This window comes from Poecile atricapillus, chromosome 8 (genome assembly GCF_030490865.1).
Source record: "Poecile atricapillus isolate bPoeAtr1 chromosome 8, bPoeAtr1.hap1, whole genome shotgun sequence".
Taxonomy (NCBI): Eukaryota; Metazoa; Chordata; class Aves; order Passeriformes; family Paridae; genus Poecile; species Poecile atricapillus.
In genome coordinates this window covers 12,089,973-12,110,113 of record NC_081256.1, presented here as the reverse complement: position 1 = coordinate 12,110,113, position 20,141 = coordinate 12,089,973, and the positions used below count along the sequence as shown (strand labels likewise).

General features: G+C 36.9%; 1 protein-coding gene across 1 annotated transcript in view; it reads left to right on the top strand.

The window, feature by feature from the left end:
• DNER (delta/notch like EGF repeat containing) overlaps nt 1–20,141 on the top strand; it is a 113,045-nt gene that overhangs the window by 65,038 nt on the left and 27,866 nt on the right. The window contains exons 5-7 of the mRNA XM_058843990.1: nt 7,460–7,605; nt 13,509–13,662; nt 16,375–16,488. Coding sequence (XP_058699973.1) covers nt 7,460–7,605; nt 13,509–13,662; nt 16,375–16,488 — 414 coding nt within the window. The remainder of the gene's footprint in view (nt 1–7,459; nt 7,606–13,508; nt 13,663–16,374; nt 16,489–20,141) is intronic.

Sequence of the window (20,141 nt, the reverse complement as noted above, 5' to 3'; positions counted from 1 at the left end):
TTTATAACTCTGCCCTGAGCAGTTGCTTACTCTTCTGTTGTTCTTTGATTATTCAGCAAGTCTCCCTGCAAGATCTCATCATGCACTAACGAGTAGTCACCACCAATACTAGTGCAGCTATATTGGATGGGCAAAATGAAAGAGTGTAAAAAATACTATGTGAAAAAAATATAATATAGGCAGACATTTTGAAACAAGTTGGTCTTTTCTAACTCTTTATCTGGCAATAAAATTTGTAGGATTTCAGATTAGTAGGTGAATTGTATCTTTGGCTTTGAGATGTGTTTTGTGTTGTTACAGGCCTCTAAAACATACACGTTACTGTCTACAGAAAGCAGCTTACTGCATCTCGAAACTGTTTTCACTTAAGCAAAGAATTAAATAGGATATTTTATTTCATGATGGGAGATGTGTGAATTGAATTCACTGAAAGGCACATAATCAAGTTACTCTAGCTTTAACAAGTTGCCATGTGTCAGCTGAGCATCTGTGTGAGCTCCCAGTCCATGGCATATTGCAGTCATTTGACTTAACCCTCTTTCACTCTGGACCAAATTAAATCTGTGTGCCCTGTGCATGCTGTGGTTGGGGTGTTCAGTGCTTGTGCCCAGCTGATGTGCAGAACCTCTGTCTGTGTGCGTGGCTGTTCTGCTCCTTTTGTGCAGGGCGGCCTCGCTGGGGGGAGCTGGTGACAACTGGGGTTCTCATTTTTAAGCGTGAAATCTGCCTGGAAGGGCCCTATTGTCTGTAGATTTGAGCATTGTGCTCAACTGAACATTTCCCTGGGGTTCTGGGCACAAGAGCTAACCTTGCAGAAAATGACCTTTTGGTAAACAATAGCAGCAGCAGCAAAGTGCAAATAGCGAGAAAAGTGCAGTGAAGTGTTAATTTCAATGATTTATTTTAAAAGATGGCCTTGTAAGACAAAGAAATGAAGCATTCAGCTGAAATCCAAACCATTCTGAAGAATGCTGTTGGCCTATATAAGAAAGGGTATCTTTATAAATATGATAAAATAAATATCCTGTTTTTTATGATCAAGTTGAGTGTACCTCATCTCACACACAAGTAAATGTGAACATCAGACTAGTTACCATTTTCATACATACATTTTATGTACATAAGCTAGCATTTAAATAATTTTTACTCTTTAGAGTAATCTTTAATCAATAAATTATTCAAAATTAATTTTTATTCACTGCTATTTCTAGCAAGTAACAATGGGAAATTATTTTTCTAGTCTGTCTTTGGAGGTTTATCTCCTCAAATATGTAATATTTGGTGAAATAACTTTTGTTCGTTGCTTTACTTTTAAGATTCCTCTTTCTTCGAATATGACTCTGACCAGTTCACAATTGAGATATTTATTTTAAGTTGGTCACAGTTGCCATCCCATCTTCTGCAGCTCCTCTTAGTGCAGTCCCAGCTATGCCACTTGTATTCCACCGCACTTAACTGCGTTTGCGAAGTGTGGAATCAGGGATTCTGGTGGTCTACATTTGGGCCCAAAATAGTTCTCTGCCAGAAGTCAGCAACTTGGGTGAAATGCTGACAAATAAAGATATATTGGGAAATTGTGATACAGGAAATCTTTTAGAATAGTCTTGTCACCCTTTGCTGGGCTTCCATCATTACTTTGGACCATAAGCAGAGTCCTTGAAGCTGTGGGAGAAGGTCACACTTTAAGCTACTGCCTCAGCTCCTTAATAAGCTGAATGCCATTGGCTTTGTAAGAGTAAGTGTACTCCTGCTAGCTGACTGTTTCATAATTCTGTCATGGGGTTTGGTCCAGTCAAGCTATTAAGTTGGATAATTGTTCAAGTAACAGTGAAATTCAGAAATTGACATTTGTTATAGAGGAAATACAGTGGAACTTGGGACTTTGCTATGCTAAATGAATTCAACTGGTTTGCTCAGTTCATAAATATATTTTTACTACCAATCCTGCAAAACTGAGCTCCAGCTTGAAAGGCAGGCTGTGTGCTGTTCATGCCCAAAGTTTTGGTAATAATTTTCTGACACCCAAATTTTGCTTTCTCTTACACCAGTGTAACACTATTTTTGTCAATCTGCCTCTGGTAGAACTGTAGTATTGTTACTGAGGATGTGACTTGAGCAGTAGCACTCTTACCTTTTAGTGGTTACGCCTGAGAAGAACGCGTATGTTTGATTTTAGGAGCCCAGGCTGCTTTCATTGTTGGTAGTGAAGGAAGAGAGCATATCCATCTAAAAACTGACTGTGACTATGAATGCAGTTTGGAGAAGACAATGAATGTGATGATAAGGTTTTCAGTCACCTCCCAGGAAAAGTTCTTTAAATTGCTGTTTCACGTGAGCTTGTGAAAAATAAAATACTTGAAACAGTTCTTGAACTGATTTTCATTAGAATCTATATATACTTTCAAAAGCAGTATCTGACCAAGGCTTCTGTGAATAAAGCACAGCAAGCAAGCTGATCTATATAGAATTTGGGAGAGTTGTGCCACCTATAAATAGTGCTATTTGTGGACAAAATAGTAATTTTGTTATTGCAGCTGTATTTTTGTATCCCCAGATGCTATGTTGCCTAGCAGCATCGTTAGAGAGATCTCAGACGTTCTGTATGATGCTGATGGCACTAATGTACTGCATCAAAGATTGCAAATGGCATTGATTACCTGTTTCTCACTTCTCATTTTCTTATGTATGATAATCATCCTGAGGCAAACTAGGAAAGAATTCTTGACCCATTTTTCATATTCTATAGAACAGTATTGATGTCAGGGTCCTGAGGGGATTGGTAGGCCTTAATGACCCTGAGTATTAGTGTCATGGAAAGGGGTGTAAATGTTTGTCCATCTGTAAATCAAAATCAGGCCTCTACTACTTCAACACATAAAGGTAAATTTTCAGAATTAAGTACATCATGAGACCATCTTGTCAAGCTTTTTCATTTGTTAGGTCTCTAAAATGAGTTGAACATGACTTGTATGAACAAGAGAAGGATTGAGCTTGCTTAGATTTGCTAGATGGAAAACCATTTGAGATTGTGATATGCAGTGCCATAACAGAGGGAAATTGGTTCATATAGTAAATTTCCAACTTCATGCTTAGATCCAAAAAGGCATTGAAGCATGGTGGTGATTAGTATATACTGTTTTCATAGTAATTTTCATGGTATTGAATGTTAGCTATATCACATGACATATGGATATGAAATAATCTTTGGCTAAAATTTGGGTTCTCTTTCTTTCCTAGCTTACTTTCTTTAAAGTATTCTTATGTCTGCAGAGTTCAATGGCCATAAAAGAAGAGGTTGAGCATATTGGCTACTCTTGTTTAGCTTGCTGGGGAACATTTTCTCTTGTGGTGGGGGTGATGTGGTCAAACAGAAAATTCCTCTGGACTCTTTTACACTTTAGGTTAATTCTATGACTTTCCATCATCTATGGATGAACTATCAGATATACTTACGTAGCTTCTATCTTGGACCAGTAAGGTTTATAAAGGATGTTTAGTATGCTCTGATAACAACAGTGTTTTTTCTAGAAGCTGAAATCTGATCTGGAAGTATCACAGCTTCACTATGTTACTGCATGACAAGAACTGAAGACATGGTGCAGGCACACCAAGTACTGCTGCTTCAATCCTGAAGGACTGATACGATCTGTTTTTCTATCATTTATCTGAGTTTCCCATTTTCCAAATAATGAATTACTGACTGTACTGTACATGGGGAATGGGGTGGAGAATTTACATCACCTTATTCTGGGGCCCTTTTTAGTTTTTCTACCATCTTGACTTACCAATGCCCTTGGTGCCAGGGCTGCTTACTGTGCAGGGGAGCTGTAGGCACTCTGTGTCTTTGAGAACTTCACTGCTTTGCAAAATGTTGAAGTTGGCTACTGACCCCAAAAGCTTTTGGTGTGGGAAAGTGTTGAGAGAGAAAAAGAGAACAGATGGAAACTGATAGACATCCCACTGGTGTCTCATTTCCTTGGGAAATCAGGCTAAAAGTGGAAAACTTGAGGACTGGTACTTTGTTGCGAGTGCCCAATCCCCTTGGCAGTCATTCTCACTCATCCAAGAAACCTTTAGGTGAACTCAAAGATCTACACTTCTGTGAACTGGAACTAAAAGGATAATTTACTGTTTCAACCAAAGGTGGATATCTTTGGAATACATGTATTCACTGTGTAGAATACAGAGAAATGCATTTTGCATTTGAGCCAAATGCAAAAGGTGTTGGTGTGTGTCAGAACATGTTGGGTGCGTACCAAGAGTTAGTGAATGATTTCTAGTGAAGTGTTTTGCCTTTTGCTAACACTGTGTGCAATGAGATAACCTTCTTGGTGGTCTGTTAGCTTCAGTCTTCCCTATTTTGACTGTCCACTTGGACCAGCTTGCTGACTTCAGACTGCTGTGCTTAGAAGGAAGGTATTGCTCAAAAATGGGGTTTGTGAGGGAGGCAAATCAGTTTGTGTAGCCTAGAAAGCATACACTCAGTGTTTGAGTACTGGTAATCTGAATGGCATGATATGATCTTCTGAAAGTATCTTGATATAATGATGACACCTGACATCTTTTAGTTTTACTTTATTCCTTAATTTTCATTATTAACTTTCTTGATGTGGGTGAAACAGGAGCATCCATACTTAGTGCTCCCAGACATATGTGAGTGGATAGTGTATTTTACCATGCATTCTGCCAAGGAAATTGTGCAGGCATTTCCCAGACTACCAAATGCGTGTGCAAAAAGCTTGAAAATGCCTCCTCTGCAATCTAAATGGCTACTCGCATCACATAATTATTTATTTGGCTTGAGAATTATTTCTGTAATATTACTGTAAATAACTAAACCCTGAATTTTGCAGCTAAAAATGCTTTGATGCCATTATGTTTTAACTGGCTTTAGAAAACCAGCAAGGCTGAACTGAACAAAATTACCTTTTGGTATAAACTGCTGTAATATTTTTCTCCAGACCTGAGATGAAAGTAGCTGTAAATATGGTTCTGAAATTATTCTCCCATCTAGAAGTTAAAAATAGAACTTAAAACTCACTCTAGTTCAGTTGCTTGGGAATTGGGGAAGGAATTAATTGAAGTGCTATGACCTGAGTTAAGCGGGGTGTTATATTTAGATGGTCAGACAAGCTTCTTTTTGCCTTAAAACCTAGAGATCTCAGAAAGTTGTATGCAGCTTCTATAGAGAGAAAATAAATACCCACATTTATATTTTTCTAGTATTTACAAATTAGGTGAGATAATTAGAAATTGCAGGAAAATGTGTGGCATTCCAGAGAGAATAATGATTTTTTCAGTGGTTTGCCTAAGGGCTTTTGATACCAAAATAGTAACAAGATTCAAAGTACAAAGAAGGTTGATTTAATATTTCTTTAGGGAACTGTCCTGAAGAATATGTAACAGTCTGCTTCAGACAAGGAAATGTGAACCCAAAGACATTTTCTAAATACCACATTCTTCCAAGGATTCACATATAATTGCATGACTGCCAATGACAATCACATTCAATTGTTAAAGAAAAATTCTGGCTGCATCTTTGAACAGATGGGTAAAAATGGGGTATGTATTGAGGCCAGAATAAATTGGCTTGCTTTGAAGAGGTCATCAGATTACAATAATCTTCACTAGCCAAAACAGACCATTAGGCATTTGGAACTATACCCAATACATGTGTCTTTTAGTTTTAAATCTGATCCTTTAGAATATTCAGCTAACTTGTAGAGGCTGTACTCAAGCCAATGATGTCTATGTAGGACATGAGATTTTCCTGTTTGAAGGTAGGATTTAGGGACCATAGAAAACTACTAGCTGAAGGAATGCAGCATTTTAAAAAGTGAAATCTAAAAATGAAGAACAAAGAATGCAAGTCTTCCACATGATTTTGTGTGGAATTTGTAGAATTAGTCATGCTTGACACTTCCATATGCAAAATGTAAGTAATGCTTAGCAGCTGTTCTGAAAGAGAATTCACTTGAAGTTCTGTTTCATGAAACTTTTGTTTGTTCCTGTTCATTAAAAATATTTTGGTTTACTATTCTTCTCTTGACTAAATGTTTTGCTAACTCCTGTCTATAATGCAAGAAGCTGAACTGCATCTTTGAAGCTCCTTAGAGGTTTAAGGTGTAAATGGATTTTGCAATTTGAAGTGGAAAATCCAGGAAAAAACATTTTTTATCATAATCACTGCATCTATTTAGTGTTCTTTTTAATATTAAGGATATTTGTTTAAAAAAACAAAACATCAATTTTTGCTTAAATTTTATTAAATTCTTTCTATATTTTCTAAAGAAAAGAAAAATCATAGAATGGCTCTGTGCCTGCAACATTCCATTCTGGTATTAGAGTCTTAGACCCTTTGGAGTCTACCTGTATGGAGGATAGTGAAGTCAAGGTTTGACAGTCTATGGAAAGATCTTTGGTGTTTTTTTATGCGAAATTCAACATACAGTGTATACACCACATTTTTGTGTCAGTGTACATTTATTATCCCCCCAAAAAACAATTAATTGATGCCACACATGGAAGGGCTGTGGTCCAGGAGTCTAATCAGTGTTCTGGAACAAGTCAGTCCAAGCACAAGTGAAGTACAGGAGCAGGGGCTGTGTATTTTGACATGAACTCTGACTTTATCCCATATGTCATGGGCTGTGTATGTGCCCCATTTTATCTTTCCTGTTGTATTTCTTTTATTTTTCAGATAAATCTGTTAGGAATATGTGTGATAGTGATGTTGTTATGCTCCAGTGTGTTTTAATAGCTACCAACCACAATTTTTTTTTCATTCCATGCAATTACAGGTTCTAGCCAGAGATTCATGAATCTTCCTGTTCTTTGCCCAGTGTTCCTATTTCCATGTTTAGTTCATCTCTACCTGCTATATCAGCTTATAGAGACATCAGATCAGACATTCAGTAATACTTGCATTGCAAATACACAAAGAAATGCTGTCAAGTGGTATAAGTATATTCTTCCAAACTTCATAAAAAACAGAGCCAAAGGGATTCTCCATCTTTTACCAATGTAATGAATCTGGGTGCTTTTTAGCTCTGGCAGTAACTTTCATAAGTTGGTTCAAACTTATTTCTCCACAAAATTTGATTTTAATGTTGCTCATCATTAAAAAAAGAAAATTTATATATATATATACTTTTCAAAAAGTAGCAGGCAAAATAATTTAATTTTGAAACCTAAAAAAAGTAGGCTGAGCTCTGAAAGTAGGTTTGTTTCACCATCCTTCCTTTTGTTAAGCAATATAATGACGTTTGCTTCCAAACTGTATTTTAACTTGTATTTACGTGCCTTGCATTCAGAGAGGTGTGTATTAAGTATGAGCAGTTTTGTTCTTAGTTGACAGTTTATTTCAAATGAGTTTTATTTATTTGTCTAGCTGCAGAGCATTAACAGTATCAACCTCTTTTGTCATGTAACAAAAGCATTTTATTTTTATTTTTTAAAGGTTTTTTGAATGATTCCGTTACCAAGTGCATTGTGGCTCTGCGCTTGACTGTGGTGGTGAAAGTGAGCACCTGCATTCCTGTGGGAAGCCATTCAGACAACTTCCCCTGTTCAGGGAAAGGGAAATGCATCACCAGGCCAGATGAGGTAAGGTCAGCTTACCAAGACATTCCTGTCATGTGCCAATTCCATGATAATTTAAACACAGGGCAAATTATCCTTGGTGTTTATACCTTGCAGCTGTGTAACAGTGTTGAAAGCTTACAGGTGTTACTAAATAACAACAATATTTATCTCCTGTACCTGAAAATCCAGCACTTGAAGTAAGAAAATAACAGAAACTAGAGGCAAAGCTTCACACCCTGGCCTGGCAATAAAAACAATTGTTCAAATCAGGTATAAGGGAATTTGTACTGCATCTTACAGTCATTGCAGAAGGAAGTTTCTCTTTCTCTAAAAGAGGACCACGGCATGGGCACTTGGGATCTCCAATCTTCAGACCAATGTGCTTGGATTTGTTAAGTTCTCAGCCTTGTCATAGGATTTAGGTCAGCTTTAATCTAGTGCTTTTCACTCCCTGTTTTAATAATTGCTTACTCAGAATAGACTGACCAGTGCAATGGAATTACCTGACTATAATTATGAGAAGAAACAGATTGGAGTAATTTGGTAGTGGTTGCAATGTTTCCTGTTCAGCGTTGTCCTTTACATCATACTGCACCGAGGGATTAAAATGACAATTCCACTGGACACTGGGAATTTTGTGTGATCTAGCAACATTAGAAAATAAGAACTAAATCTGTCGGATTTGCAATCTGTATTCTGCTTTTACAAAACCAGACTGGGCTTTTGTGATTTAGATACTGTATACTGTTACCTTCTATACATGTTTTTTTTTTATTTCATGGATTAAAAGTCATTTACAGCACAAATGTGCACAGTTAATCTTTGGTTTTATTAATATTCATTTGGGAGATAAAAGCAGTAGTAACTGTTGAGTAAATATTAACAGCTGTGAGCCTGCTGTGAGCACAAAAAATTTGGCATATTGAGTAAATTCACCCTTAGTTCATCTGCTACCATTTTCTGATTTAAATTCTCAATAAGCATGTTTGATAGAAAATGGTGTTTTGAATTGTAACAACAATAATTAAATTGACACAGTTATCTATACATACATGGCAGTCCTAACATCTGGAATAATTATCTGTTTTGTTTCTCAAAAATGAATTTTGTAAAATGCTTGAGGTGATGTGTGAAGATAATTATTGCAAGATGAATTTAGAAATAAATCCTACTTTACTGTACCAGCTGGCTAGTATCCAAATAAATTAATCATTCAGATACAGCATTCTGTTTCATAGTCTAGTTTTGTGCTTTACTGTATTTATAATTTTTATTCTATAAATTCAGTATTTTGAATTTGACTTACATAAATAATATGTTCAATGATGCATAACAGCATATCAAAATATTGTTTTTTCCATATTTTTGTCAATTTGAGAATTAAATCTTTTGATAGATTGCCTCATTTCATATATTTTCATGTTGTTTGTCCAATTTCATGACTCTAATTTCTTTCTTTTGTTGCATGTCATATTACAAAATAAAAATAAATTGTTTCTTATATCTATGCAGAAGAATTAATGCTTTTCTGTATTAAGGGAAAAACATATATGGCCTCTAATAATTATCCACATGTTTTTAATCTTTTAAGATGTAGCAAATAAAGTAAAATTTTCTTTAAAAAAGACAGACAGATTGGCTTCATAGTAAGAAAGAGAAGCAATTATTTAACTCAAAAAAAGATAAAAGTATCTGTATGTTCCTACCTGTAATCTTGACATTGGAAGCTTTATATGTTAAAACCAGAACAGAGTTCTGCACAGCCCTGCCTTGTGCACATGCAGGCTGTTGTTGTTCCTGGCAAGTGAATAGAAAAAATTAGGATTGTTCATATCTTTCCACTATTCCTTCTCTGAACCTAATAACAGGAAAATTTATTAAGGCAGTATTTTTGGTATAACATGCACTAGGCTGTAATTGACCAAAACCCTGTGACTGAAACTGTGGGACACAGAAACCATTTCAAAATCTACTTCTGAAGAGTATCTATCAATTAATGGCAGTCAGAGATCAAGAATTAGCAGGATTCTCAATATGTCTAAACATTAAAAAATACATATAAATTAACGTAAATATATTTATATGACCATAAAATATATTTAGCTATTTGTAAAAATTTTAACTTCAGAAGTGCAGTTGCTTCTATTTTTACATTTGAATTAATGTAAAATTAACTGAGAATTAGATTTGCTTTCTATTGGTCCAAACTGCTCCTGAGTTTTCTAGAACTTGAACAAATGAGGAGTGCTCCCAGTGATCCTCTCAAATGCCATCAAACCTGTGCCAGGAGCCTGCTGGGCTGGGGTAGCTTGCTAGAACATCAAATACAGTGACTAAAATGAAGTTAATTTATATCCAGCCTCCTACTCCAGGGGGATTCAAAGTGCCATGTTGTCTTTTTGTCTGTACTGTGTTTCTAAATCCGTGAGCTTTCCTTGCTCTTTAGCCTGTTAGGTGCATCAGAGAACTTCCAACAGGAAACTGATTCAAGCTCAGTATAAGATAAAAATAGAAGTTTCATATTTCATTAAGTAGAATGATTTTGCCATTGTTTAACTCAGATTATGTGAGATGTGCTCTAAAATATCTTGATGATTTCCCTAACGATGGAGCAAGCGGCTGCCAAAATGACATACTCCACTTGACAACCATTGTGTCTTTCCCACGACGCACTTCTTTTTGCAGAACATAAACTTTAATTTTCTTTAAATTTGAAATGCGCCCTTTGTGATTTGCTGTTTGTTTTTATCCATAATTCATTCTCTTTTGCACAATCTAGTCTTGCAGGATGCAAAGCAACTTCTTAGAAGAATGCATAAAAGGCCCAATGCCATGAGCAAGCTCAGAGCTCTGCTGGCTGTAGTCACTGCTTCCAGTGCCAAGAAGATTAATGGTTGTCTTTGGGATTTTATGTACTTCATAGTTTTATTTCAAATCTAGTAGAATGTAAAAGAATGTAGGAACACATCTGCTTATTGGGAAATTTAAATGTATTTAACAATCTGCAGTGATATAAGCACTGGGGTTACTGTTATGTATGGAGTGCATATAACTATAAACAAATGAATTCTGGTCTAACCTGGGAGTCTTGGCCAGTCTTTACTCATTCTTTGCTGATCTATAACTTGATTTCTACTCAGCTAGATGCTTTTTATACAGTGTGGTTATGAGAAGCAAAGTTCTAATGCAAAGTTTTGTTTTCAATTATTGTTGCTTTTGAGTGGAACACAAAATTCATCACTTGGAGTTCTGTGAAATGAGGCAATGCTGAGCTCAAGTGATGCCTTTTCCTTCCTTTGTATGAGCTTTGTACCTTTTCTGCTGCCATGCTTGCCACTTGTCCACAAGGGAAACAGAATGTGTCAGAAGTATAGCACTGGTCTTGGCATCATCACAATACAAATACCAATCTCACATTCATATACTCAGCTTTATACCAGGATGAGTTAACAGTTAGCAGTTAATGGAAAAGTTTTGATGTTAACCCAAAAGGGAGAGATTTTTCTGGTATGAATTTCCGATTTCATGTAAGATTTTGAAGTGAACTTGGGCCATCCATTGACTGTGAGTGCCACAGTTTTGCTTACATAAGTGGTTGTTTCTCTCACAGATTGCTGTGTTCCCATATGAAATGTGGATGGGCTGACTGTGTAAATATGAAATTTTTATTGCTAGATTTAGAACCCATGAGATTTACACAAAAATATCTGGCCTCTGCCTGCACTGAGAAACAATATATTAAATTGATCAGCAATGGTTTCCGTGTCTTCTGTGTGGGCTGGAAGCTTTGGGATAGACCCATTTGATAATAACTTGTAAAAAGGCAGATTGTAAAATCCCTCATGGATACCTGAAGGTATGCTGTCCTGCATATGGACTTATTTTCCTAAGTACAGTATGCTCCAAAGTATGTAATTATCATGCAACATTTTGCTCAAATATTATAGTAAATCACTGTGCGTTGTACTAAATACTGAAAGTCTCAGTAAGAGAGAGTAGACATTAGTTTTGTTTAGGTCATCTTAAAGACTTCTTTGCTAGTAAAAAAAGGGATTTATTTCTCTCCTAATTAGAATAGCAAAAAAAGTAATATATACCAGCTCTATTTATAATACAGATACAGGTTAGATAATAGCAAACTATATTAAAAATATTTTATTGCCATCCAAAATTATATGATAGATTTGCACTCAGTCAAGTAAAATACACAGATGATCTCTTGATTGATAGTAGATAATTTTGGAGTTCTTAGTGACACTAATTCTAGCATAGTGGCAGTGTGGAGCTGCTTCTTGAACTCAATTTTCCTCAAATATTCTAGTACATGTTATCTATTCAGGAAAAAACAGTAGTATCAATAGGAGTAAGTGATGATAACCTAATCTTCTCTGCAGAATAACTTGTCAGATCTCAGAACTGTTACCTGTCATTAGAAATTTCAGATTGAAGTGTTACAATACTTTTCTTTTGCAGCTTTCAAACCCCATTTTGTTAACTATTCTTTATGGTAAATTGACCCCTATATCAAACTCTTGGATATATTCTCTCAATATTTTTAAATTTCCTATTTCACCATCATTGTTGTAGCAATGACTGATTGTTGCATTGTTTAAATGTATTCATACCTACATTGTAATGATGAGCCTCTAATGCAGGCAGAGCCATGCTGCTTATGTCTCTGTAGACAGCTCACATGAATTATCTTTAAAGATAGTTCCTGTGCTATGTGAGTATAATAATTTTGACTCTATTTTTCTTACCTTTCTTTCCTTTCTGTTGAACTACAGTCTTGTTTGGAAACCTGTTATTGGTGATGTGTGAGATATTCAGAGCTGTTTTGTGAAGAGGCTGGGGTAAATTTCAGAACATGTGTAGCCCCCACTTAGGCCCCCCTTAAGAAAGGCTTCTGGCACTCCTGATAAATAACATGGTTTTGAGTTTTGAAAATGTATCATATTTATTCTAGTATAACTGTACCAGTGTGATATTTGTTAGGAAGAATGAAATCTGGAGTTTACTGAGTGAAGTTTTTTATTTATGTGAAGATGATTATTTTCTACTTAAGTCACAGCTGTTTATTCATATGAAGTAAACCTAAGCAAAAATAGAAGCCCCCATCTCTTTGTTTCTCGTTCCATGTGTGTTCTGCACTTTGCATCCCAATGTTCGTGCATGGGACAGCTGCGTTCCAGCACTAAAGATCTGGCTTTGAAATAGATGAGAGTGAGTGATGTTGCCATCTAGTGTTTAATGAACAAAGATTCAGATGGCATCTGAATGCAGAAGAGAGCTTTCCCTGCTGCTTTTGTTGGAGACCTCCCTGACAATCTTAGTCACCTGAAGAGTTTTTAAATCAGATTTTCATTATTTTATTAGCAAAAAAAATGTGCCATAGCATGTCTCCTGTAGGTATTTTAAACCTTTAAGAGGAGTAGTGGTCTTGATTTTTATTAAACAGCAAAGATTGGAAAAGGTAATGAATACACTAAGAAGAAGACATATTTTAACAGAATTGAAAGGGGGTGTTACTGCTGAAGTACCACTCTGGGAGCCTGTCATGAAAACAGTGCATATCTGTAGTAGGATTTTTTTGCAGTAAATCTGCACACTATTGATTCTGACAGTTATTTCAGCCTATAAATCTAATTTCTGGAATGGAAGAAAAAATGCATAATGATTTAGCTATTATGGATCTGATCCCAGACTCTTTGTCTTGATGAAATGACCCAACATCATTAAAAATTTGAGCTGAAGAATTGGTGCAGGTTTAGTATTTTAAGGAGTGACTTTGTTCAGTTGATCTATTTATGGCAACTACTGTTATTATGAACAGGAAAACCAAGCCATCTTTGTTCAGAAGTGTATTAAATGAAAACATCATCTTTGAAAATTTATTGTGAAATACATATCACCTTTGTTTTTAGGCAACTTTTTTTTGTGAGTGTGAAGATGCATATAAGGGTTCCCTGTGTGAAGAATTTGATGCCTGTCAGAGCCAACCTTGCCAGAACAATGCAACCTGCACTGATGTAGCACAGAAACACGACAGGAACAATTTCACCTGCAGCTGCCTGCCTGGTAGGTTTTGAATTCTTGAATAATGCAGCTTTGCTTGACATTCAGTGCATATATTTTTGCAGGGCAGTGAACTGTGCAACTTCTGAAACCAGAACAGACAGAAAATGCAACAACAACAACAACATAAGGACCGTGGAAGGTTCTTCATTGGTGAAGAATGCCATTGAAAGCACATGTCTGAACCTTAACCCCATGAGGGAATTAATCATAACTAGTGGAACTTTAACTACTAAAAACACAGGATCAAAATTTAATTTACATCAGCTTTTTCTTTAGCAGTGTTTTATTCACAAGTGTTCTGTGACCACCACACATAAGCTTAGGTGTAGCTTTTTGGGTTTTTTTAAAATAATTCTTCATAATTTTTTTAATATCAAATGTCTAATGTCATTCAAATGTCTCAATCAATGTTAATTTCAGTGGTTTGTATTTCTACTCATAATCATTTTATCCACCAAAATTTGTGTCCACACACTAAAAAACAGTCTGGAAAACTGACTTTGAAAACAAAGTTTTCATTTAATTTTGAATTTCTAAAAAATATTAATTTAATAGGAAAAATATTTTAAAAAATTGCAGGTATGAGTTTAATTATCTTATATGTTTCCAGATGCAAATTTCAGAAACATTTCTACGTGAATATAATCATGTTTCCCAAAATCTGATAGAAGGAAATTTTATGAAGTTAAGTATCACAAAATGCAGAAGTGTAACAATTCTTAGTGTGTATCTCACCAAAAACCTGTTTTCCCCCCCCCTTCTCTGGTGATTGTTTAGTACCTTTTCATTTCTAGTCCCTGCATCATACTTGGGATGCTATTCCTGAATCATATTCTCTTTCAGATGGACAAAACATGCACTATAGGTGGTAATAAGATAGGCTATATTTAAAAATGTGTCATAAGATATTCTCTCTAACGAGTTTTCCTGCAAGCTGTAATGATGATTGCAGGAAGTCCAATTCTTGTAGCGAGATTCAGAGCAGCACAATCATTTCAGCCTTTGTGCCACATTCTTTTGGATATATGTTGAATTCCAGGGTAATTTTGAACCTTCCCAAACTTGGTAACAGTTCAAAGATGGAAGAATGTTTAAATTATGTTAGCACATTCAATACTGTGTTACAATTCATAAAAAAAAATCAGCTGAATGTGCAAACTAAAAAAGCTGTGAAGTGTATAGATGAAAGAAGTCAGTGGATGCAGTCTTCTATAATACTTCATTGTTGCTTTTGTAAAATTTATGTGAATTTGAGACCAGTTAGAATTGCAGAAAACCACTAGTTTTCCAGAGTGAAGCTGAGATCCCTCCCTCCAAGTGCTTCAACCCAGTCAAGAGGACCTGCCATATAAGACCACATTTCTGGCTTTCAACCTCATTTTTTCCCTCCAGTTTAGGTGATTTAATAGAATCATTTTACAATATACACCAGTTCCTTTTTCCAGGTTTTGCATTGCAGAGAATGGTTTTATAATTTAGCTCTCTATAGCATATAAAAGTGCAATGTACACAGAAAGTTGCAGAGATGTTTTTCTGTAGCAGTGTTGTAGCAGCTCTAACAATCTGTGTTGACAGCTATTTTATGGTGACATCATAAATTTAAACAGGTATGGGTCTTACCGTGTGCAAAAAGCATACCAATTTTGATTTTGATTGCATTAAAAATAATTATTTAATAAAATTATGCATTCTCCCTCCCCCCATTGTTTTGATTTGAGGGGAATTTTTCCCCTTTTTCCTTTTTCTCCCCTGCATCAGCTAAATCCTATCCATGTATGTCCTCTGTGTCACCTTGGGGTCTTTCTCTTCTATACCTCTTCATAGCAGTGTTCATCTGGTCATAGTTTACTAGTCTTTAACACCAGTCATTTGGTTAAATATGCTCTTTATGGAAGATATTCATAGGTTTTTGTAGGGTTCCTTTTTAAAACAATACGATATGTCTGTGTGTAGCTTGTAGTTTTTTCTTCAGTCATGCATCCACGATATTTTCTTGGAGGTAATTGAAAATTAGAAAAGGGGAATGTGTGATATTTGTTACGAATTTTAGGTATGGAGTGTAGAATAATTTAAATTGTATTTTAAGTTTGTTCATTTTTTGGGGATGTGTTACAGACATCAGACATATGGAACAAAACAAACTTATGGTCAAATAGTACAGTACACACAATCTGTAGCTTGTGAACTTATGGAAGCTTATTTGGAAGAGTTTGCAACTGTGCTGAGCAGTTCTTCACAGCTCCCACTTAAAATAAACACTCTTTTTGAAGCCCAGAAGTAGGAGCAAATGACAGTCATTCAGCATATGCACAAATAATTCATAGTGTCAAGTTCTGTTTAAAGTCTTGCTAAAGATTATTGACTTGAGATTCAAGTTGCATTTAAAAACCATTCCAAAATGGTTATTTTTTGGTTATATGAGTACCAATAAGGACCCAATATCTATCACCAAGTCACTAGTGATGTCAGAATATTGCTGTTGGTAAAATACAAGGGATGTAGACTAGAATTCTGCTGGTTTTTTATGCTTCTCCCATGAAGCATACGTTTTAATTAGAAATCTCATAAGAAATGAAAGACTGTCCTCTATTGCTTATATTGGTTAATTTGGTTCAAGAAAAGTAATGGTACTATTTGGATGGTCAAGCAACATGTTTAGTGGTAAACCCTTGTTTTTGCTTCATCTTCTGAATATTGTGAGCTGTTTTGTAGGCTACACTGGAGAGCTGTGCCAGTCAGAGATTGATCATTGCATCCAGCAGCCGTGCCAGAATGGAGGGACCTGCTCATCCCACCTCAATGGATTCAGCTGTCAGTGCCCAGAAGGTAACCAGCAAACACTTCTCTAGCCCCTCATACAAAGTGCTGTTTTTCAGGGTGTACTTAATCTAAATTTTAAATTATATTGACATGTAGATATGTATATTTAAATGTTTTTAAAATTGTGCCTTAGCTTGTAATTGTAAGCAGAAAAGAAAACCAGATGAGAAACCTTGGTATAATCAGGAACAGGATGTATGGGTGTTTATGTGGTGCAGAAATGTTCTTTCGTTCTACAATACAATCAGGCTCCAGTACTGATAAGAAAGGTGAATTTGAGGAGACAGGGTGTGATCTGATTTTTATGTTGTCCACTAATTGCGTGAGAAAAAGATGCCTCCCTTGTAGTATGTGCACGTTTCTGCACATGGGCCGGTTGGCTAAAATGTGTGTAAAAGTAGTAACTACAGGAATTATTTCAATCCCCCAAAGTTTTAATTAATTTTTCTTTCCATTTGGACATATTACTTTCTTGACATGAAAGCTTCTCACTCATTCACACTGGTTAAACCTTGTGAATGTGAAACAAGGACACCCCAATGCCAGTGTGCTTTCATAACACTGTGCTGACTGCAATGACAGATCCCTAAATTGCGCATGAAAAAATTATCATGAGTGGAAGCTTTCAATTATGAAGCCTCCTATTAGTTATTTATAATTAAGATTAGAACTTTGAACTAATTATACTTCTGTCCTTCCTTGATCCGTGGATGTTGGTTTTGTTCTGCCAGCACCTTAATGCTTGCTCTAAGGGTGCAAGTCTTTGATAAACTGCTCTGGTAATATTACATCTGCTTACTTAATAATGAAGATTATTTGTTGTTTCTTCAGCTGACTCCTTGCTTTTCTAGAGTGTTATGCTTTACCACTTAATTGCTTTTGAAACACAGACTGATGTATTGACAACCGTGCAGATCCTGCATGTGGAAAATTTTTGGAAATTGTTTGCCTTATAAATAGTAGTGAAATTCAGGAGAAAAATATTAGATGTTAGACTTGGTCAATAATTTACTTGCAATTTTCTCAAGAAATCTATTCAAGAATCTTTAGGGATGCCCTGCAGGAAATGATCTTTCCAATAACGCTGGGAAGAGCAGCTACAGGGATTTCTGGTTGCTTTATGTGTGCCGTGCGTGTTTCCGTGCGTGGCTCATGAACTGCTCGCTCCTGATCGCTGTTAACGATCGTACCTCAGCCTCCCTCCTGCTGCCAGGGTCCCTGCTGGCCTGAGGGCCCCGGGGGGCTCTGCTGGGCTGTGCCAGGCACCGTGGCTGTGCTGCGGTGCCGGCAGCAGCTCTCAGTGCCCTGCCGAGCACTGGGCACCGTGCGGGGCTGGGGCTGCCCTCCGCCTCGGGGATCCCGTGCCAGGGCCAGGCGGCCGTGAGGGGAGCGGGGCCGGGCCTGGCCCGCAGCAGCTCCCGCCGAGGCAGCGGCTGCCCGTGGCAGGGCCGGAGCCCCGGAGAGCCCCGGAGAGAGAAAGCTCCGCTGCGGCTCCGTGCAGAGCTCTCTCCCGAGGACACTGACGGAGAGAGCTTCCCGCTGTGCCGCTGCTCGGGCTGCGCAATTCCCAGCCCCGAGCCACAGCAGCTGCCTCAGCTGCAGCATAACCAAGCCACTGCAGCCTCTCCTCTGTGCGCTCGTGTCTGGATACCTCTGGGCTGAGATACTTGATTCCTCAGTCTTGTTGCCTGCTTTGTTTCCTGACTATTTATCTTCTGCTTCTTTTCCGTTGATCCATATTTGTGTTTGATAAGTTTCCAATTGTTTCTGCTTTGTGCTCTAAGTTTAATTTTGGCACGGTTATTGCACTGTCTTAGTGTTTAGGCTGTATACATGGCTCTTTTTCCTTCTGGGCATATTGGTATCACCTTCTTAGTATTCTAGTCTTTTTGTTTATTGGCACACGTGTTTTTGTTATGTGTTACCAGCTTGTGCCCATTTTCTGCTTGGAGTCTTGAGGTTTTTTATGGTTTCTGGACTTGCCTTAAAGACACAATTTTTTGACCCCTCTGGAGGAAAGAAAACGCTAGACCCGTTTCTTAGTGACTTCAAGAAGAACCTTTCAGCTCCTAGGTTTTGTTGATAGGCAAACATTCTTTTTGGGTCATCTTTCCATGCAGTTACCAGTTCTAGTCCCCAGTATTATTTACATATTTCTGAGAACAGCTGTGTTGTAAAGCGGAGATGAAATTGAGGAAAAAGCTGTTACTCTGGTTATTCACGTATATATCTGACATACTCACATGGTATAAATGTTTTCAAAAGCACCGGGGCAGCAACAAAAAAAAGGCTTTTCTGAAGTACACTTAAAACTCATTTTAAAATCAGGTGTTGTATAGTGACCTGAATTATTTCCAGTGTAGAAAAAGCTTTTGGAGGGGATAGAATGTTTTGGAAATCACATTCTGGATTGACCAGGATTATTTCTCTTGGAAAGACTAGTTTTATATTAGCTCCTTGGGCATGAGAGAATCATCCTTAGGTTTGTAGGAACAAATGACATCTTGTGTGCGTGGTTGTTCTTGTGTCAGCCTTTGATAAACTCAAGAGGAATCCCAAAGCTTCTTCTCCCTGAGTCCCTAATAGCTGCTGCTGGTTCAAAGAGCCATGAGTGCTTCCCATGAAGTTTCAGAGCTGGCTTGTACCTGTGGTGAGGGAGAATGTTGGCACCAAAGTGGCACAGCATGTCTGCAGGAGCCCATCTAATGCTCTGGAGTAGTCTCGGGGGCATGCTAAGTAAAAAGGTGCTGCCTCTTCATTTCGTTCTGGAAGGTCTAATGTCAACGAGCTGAAGAATTCAGATATCTTGTGGATGGAAAGAAAGAGTTGATTTAACAAAATTTATTGTCTAATTTTACTGATGACTGTCCCTTGATCATTCTTACATCTTTTGATGTGTTATCCTTTCACAGAGGCATAATTTGGGAGCTTTTGTTTGGGTTTTAATCTCTGAAGAGATTCAGTAATTTTTGTAAATACAACGAAGAGTAGTTAATTGAAAATTCCAGATGGAGTAACTTGCAAATTTGCCTACCAACCCCCAATTTTCTAATTTAAGTGAGATCTCTTACTCTGCTGCTATTCTGCTGTGCTTAATAGTAATCGCTTGTTGAGAAAAGGCTTTTCTTTCTGTAGTGCTAATTCAGCACAGTGGAAAAAGATAACCAAGGAGCTCATGTTCGTGTAGGAACTACAGTCTGCAGATATAATGTGGCTTAGAAAAGGGTAAGAAGATGTGCAAGTATCACACAAGGAAAAGAAAAAGATGGCAGATAAAGGAATGATATGGAAACAATGAAGAATGATTTTGAGATTGTGCATTTCTTTTACAAATGAGATCTGTGGTTCATGAAAAAGCACGATAACTGACAGAAGGCCAGATGTGAGGCACTGAAAAAGCAGCCTATCTCAGATATGAGTAATTCATGATGATTCTTTAGACTTTTTTACTGTCTTAAGAGTCCTTTAGTAAAGAAACTTTCATCATGCTTACAGATTCCATTTTCTGTGGGACGCACTGTAGGTTTTAACATCCAAAATATGTCAGAAAATAAACTCTTATCTGAAGCTGGTGAAGCACCTGTATTAAAGAGAAAATTGGATTTTATACTTGAATTTGTAGTGAAGAAACTTATGCAATACTAAAGACCAATGAATTT